The following is a 4,505-nucleotide window of genomic DNA, read 5'->3' as shown; positions in this document are numbered from 1 at the left end:
ATAAAAACAGGTTAATTACTCGATTTTGTTGAAATTTGAATAAGTTGGTTGTCTTGGGCTCTTCAGCATTCGTGTGGTTCTATAGGGTGATTTTTTTGAGGTTAGGATTTTCATGCATTAGTATTTGACAGATCACGTGGGATTTCAGACATGGTGTCAAAGAGAAAGATGCTCAGTATGCTTTGACATTTCATCATGAATAGACTTACTAACGAGCAACGCTTGCAAATCATTGAATTTTATTACCAAAATCAGTGTTCGGTTCGAAATGTGTTCATTCACCGTAACGTTGCGTCCAACAGCATCTTTGAAAAAATACGGTCCAATGATTCCACCAGCGTACAAACCACACCAAACAGTGCATTTTCGGGATGCATGGGCAGTTCTTGAACGGCTTCTGGTTGCTCTTCAGTCCAAATGCGGCAAGTTTGCTTATTTACGTAGCCATTCAACCAGAAATGAGCCTCATCGCTGAACAAAATTTGTCAAAATTTGAACACATTTCGAACCGAACACTGATTTTGGTAATAAAATTCAATGATTTGCAAGCGTTGCTCGTTAGTAAGTCTATTCATGATGAAATGTCAAAGCATACTGAGCATCTTTCTCTTTGACACCATGTCTGAAATCCCACGTGATCTGTCAAATACTAATGCATGAAAATCCTAACCTCAAAAAAATCACCCTTTATATGATTCCGATCGGTCTATATTTGGATACACCTGCCTTATGGACCGATTTCCCCGATTTAAGGTCTTGCACCAATAATTGTCCAATTTCATTGAAATTTGACACAGTGAGCCTTTTAAGCTTTTCGACGTCCGAATCCTAAATGGTTCAGATCGGTTTATATTTGGATATAGCTGCCATATGCATATACCGATCTCCCTATGTAAGTTCTTTTGCCCATAAAAGGTAAATTTTTTAACCGATGATTTGGTACAATGAATTTTGTTAGACCCTTACATAGCCGTCCCTAATATGATGGAGTTCGTTATTATTTACAAAAACCTTCTATGGGTTCATAAATGATGAATTTTTGACGAGAGGTGATGTTATGACGAAAGGTGATTATTATTATTATTTATTATTATTTTTATTTCATATTAGATAAACAAATTGATATTAGATAAACAAATTTTACATTTCATTATAAATTACGTCCCACGAAGCATTAAATAGCTTGTTTGTGAGAATAAGTTAAGATCTGTGATGTTATTACATAGGTTGGCCAAATTGCCTGTATACTTCATTGTTTTTGGTTAATTATTAAAGTAATATTCTTTGATTAATTTGGTTCTAATATTGTAATTTCTTTCCTTGGTTATATTTGTTGGAATTTCGTTGATGATAGTAGGTAGTGCCACAGATAGTGAGTATTTGCCATAATCGTTCTTGAATTTCGGCACCATATATTTGCCTTCGATTTTTCTTCGTGTATTTTGGTTGTGATTTATTTTCTTCGCTAAACTGCCATCATCCATGAATTCTCTAACTACAGTGATGCAATAGATTTCCTTTATATATTTAGTATTCCCAGATTTTGAAAGATTGGCTTTATTGAGTTTGTATTGATTTGTTGTGTTTTGTTTTGCATTTTTTTGTTTATGAGTTTCACTATCCGGGTTTGCGCTGTTTGAATGAGCCTGCAACATCTCGCATTCCCCCATGCTGTGACCCCATGACGAAGATGTGATTCGACTAATGAGAAATAGGCCTGTTTTATCACATGATATGGAGCACAGTTACCGAGATGATATAGTGCGTAGGCTGATTGTCGTAGTTTCTTTTGCAGATGCTGTATATGTACTTTCCATTTAAAACCGTCGTCCAAATGAACTCCAAGGTATTTATAGGTTTCCACTAGCTCGAGTTCTGTACTGCATTTGCCATTGCACTTGTCATGTAAGCTAACTGCATTGCAATTTTTATGTAGACATTCTGTGTCGTGATATATGATATGAATATTTGATTTTGGTATACTTTTTGGTCTGATGTGCATTACTTTGGTTTTAGATGAGTTTATGATTAAGCCGCTATCGTGACACCATCTAGTGATTATATCCAGCTCGTTTTGCAGCGTTTTTATTGCAGTATTCAATGACTTGTTGCATACTACAATGGCTGTATCGTCTGCGTATGTGAACGCGGTGCTGTTTTTAAGTTGACGTACCATCTCATTTGAGTAGATGATGTACAGGATTGGACCAAGTTTCGAACCTTGTGGTACACCGTATGGAGCATTCAACATACTACTGCTTGTGTTACTTATTTTAACACAAAACGATCTGGATGAGAGGTAGTCTGCAAACCACCTTAATGTGAGTCCTCTGATACCGCTCCTTTCGAGCATTTCTATCAATTTATCATGAGGCAATGTGTCAAAGGCCTTGCTAAAGTCGATGAATAACGCTAAGCAATTGTTGTTTTGGTCCAGTGATTCATTGATGTGATTAGAGAAGTAACCCAGGAGTTAGTTTATATTTTTTCCTTTTTGGAACCCATACTGCTGTTTGTTTATGATGTTGTATTTCTTTAAAAAACTGTTTAGTCTTCTTACAATGATTTCCTCTAATACTTTTTCAACGACTGGTAGAACAGCTATCGGTCGATAGTTATTGTAATCTGTTTTTTCGCCGCTCTTAAAAATTGGTCTTATGATGGATTGTTTCATTATGTTTGGTATGGACGATTCACTAATACTTCCATTAATAAGTTTTGTTATTATTGGTGTTAACAAATTGGCATGGTTTTTTAAGTCCACTGCTCGTATATTATCTATTCCTGCACTTTTTCTTATATTCAAGGTCTTCAGTATGTTATTAATTTCTTCTTCAGTCGCGTATTCTATATAAAGTGAGTTGTTGATTATATTTTCCGCGTTTGCATTTAATGTGGTTATTGAGCATGAGTGTACTATTTTTAGAACATTTTCATTGAATTTTAGGGCAAAGTTTTCGGTTATATCTTTTAGTGATTCATCTTTAAAGTTTCTTTTTATTGTATCATTTAAGTTTTCCGTCTTCTTACCGGTGATTTTATTGATGATTTGCCAAGTACCTCGTATATTGTTTCGATTTATTAAAAATTGGCGATAATAATAATCATTTTTAGCTTTGGTTATTGTTTTATTTAGTTTATTATTGAAATTTTTGTATATTTTTTCGTTTATTTTGTTGTTTTTGTTTTTTGTTCATTTTTTATATAAATGGTTTTTTATACTACAACATTTTAATATATGCTCATTGAGCCAAGGGTGTGGATTTCTTTTTTTATGTTTTGTTTGTTGGCTTGTTAAATTTGTATAGATATCATTGAATGTTTTGTAGATATTATTGAACAGTTCATTTGTATTATTGGATGAAATGATTATTCGTTCCCAGTCTGTGTCATTTATTTGTTGGTTGACTTTGGAGATGTTAATCGTAGAAGTTTCGTTTGTCTGTCTGTCTTGTGTGTGATTCAATGACGATTTTGTTTCGTCAACGCTTCCAAATATTGCAAAATGATCCGATATATCTATTCTAATTATTGCTGCATAAGCTTGAACAAATTGTTTATCCCACCTTGCGAATAAATGGTCAATACATGTCATTGATTGATTGCTATTGTCTTCTCTGGTAACTTCGTTTATCATACACTGTAAGCCATAGGATGATAGGATATTTAAGTAGTTGCTTGTAGTATTATTGTTTTTCTTTATATCAATATTTACATCACCCGTAATTATTAATTTATTCTGTCTATTAATTCCATATAAGAGTTTTTCTAATTCTTGTAAAAATGTTTTAACCTTCTTATTAGGTGGCCGATATATTGGTATGATTGTGGTTTTATTATTCTTTGTTGTTGTAATATTAATTTGTGTTACTTCTGCCGATTCCATTTTGATTTGTATTTCTTTATATAGTATATCACTTCGCATATATATTGCAGTTCCACCACCTTTTCCTTCCCTGTTTCGGAATATTGCATTGAAACCATCGATTAAATAATATTGATTTTCATCATCACAAGTATTTGTTTCAGTTAATATTATTATTTGAACTTTATTGATTATTTTCCATATATTGGTTATGAAAGCCAGAAAATTTTTTCTTAATGACCTAATATTTAGATGTATCAACGACATACTATAATTCAGATATTTCGTGTCCATGTCGTTAAAACTATTTAATATTTCCTCAGTATAATTCATTTCAATTTCTTTATAATTTCAGATATATTTATTTCAAGATTTTATTTATTAGTGCTTTGTTGTGGCTAGGGTTGTTACTAGTCTCTGTAGATAGTCTTTTATTTTTTTGTTTAAATTTGAAAGCTTTTTCTTTTATAAACTTTACGATATATACACATATGTTTTTACTTTAATTTGCCGCAGTTATATTTTCAATATCGGATGTATTTTTTATTATAGTGAAGGAGGAATTTTCATTTTTACGAGCATAGATATTCCCATTTTTTACCCACACATAATTCCATTTAGATTCTTTGGCTTTCATTTT

At 32.4% G+C, this 4,505-nt stretch overlaps 1 protein-coding gene across 1 annotated transcript; it reads right to left on the bottom strand.

The window, feature by feature from the left end:
• Positions 1 to 1,262: 1,262 nt before the first annotated feature.
• On the bottom strand, positions 1,263 to 3,886 carry LOC131997948 (uncharacterized). Its single transcript, XM_059369836.1, has 4 exons — positions 3,226 to 3,886; positions 2,508 to 3,114; positions 1,750 to 2,393; positions 1,263 to 1,495 (listed from the first exon to the last, which is right to left on the bottom strand). The coding sequence occupies exons 1-4, from the start codon at positions 3,884 to 3,886 to the stop codon at positions 1,263 to 1,265; spliced, it is 2,145 nt and encodes a 714-aa protein (XP_059225819.1).
• Between the last annotated feature and the right edge of the window lie 619 nt (positions 3,887 to 4,505).

This window comes from Stomoxys calcitrans, chromosome 5 (genome assembly GCF_963082655.1).
Source record: "Stomoxys calcitrans chromosome 5, idStoCalc2.1, whole genome shotgun sequence".
In the NCBI taxonomy this organism is placed as follows: Eukaryota; Metazoa; Arthropoda; class Insecta; order Diptera; family Muscidae; genus Stomoxys; species Stomoxys calcitrans.
Note: the sequence above shows the minus strand (reverse complement) of the source record. Positions and strands in the feature narration are given on the sequence as shown.

Coding starts and splice junctions, on each gene's coding strand:
- LOC131997948 (XM_059369836.1), bottom strand. CDS start 3,886: ATGGAATCGGCAGAAGTAACACAAATTAATATTACAACAACAAAGAAT. Junction 3,115..3,225: donor TGAGCATATATTAAAATGTT/GTAGTATAAAAA, acceptor CAATAACCAAAG/CTAAAAATGATTATTATTAT. Junction 2,394..2,507: donor AACATCATAAACAAACAGCA/GTATGGGTTCCA, acceptor CATCGACTTTAG/CAAGGCCTTTGACACATTGC.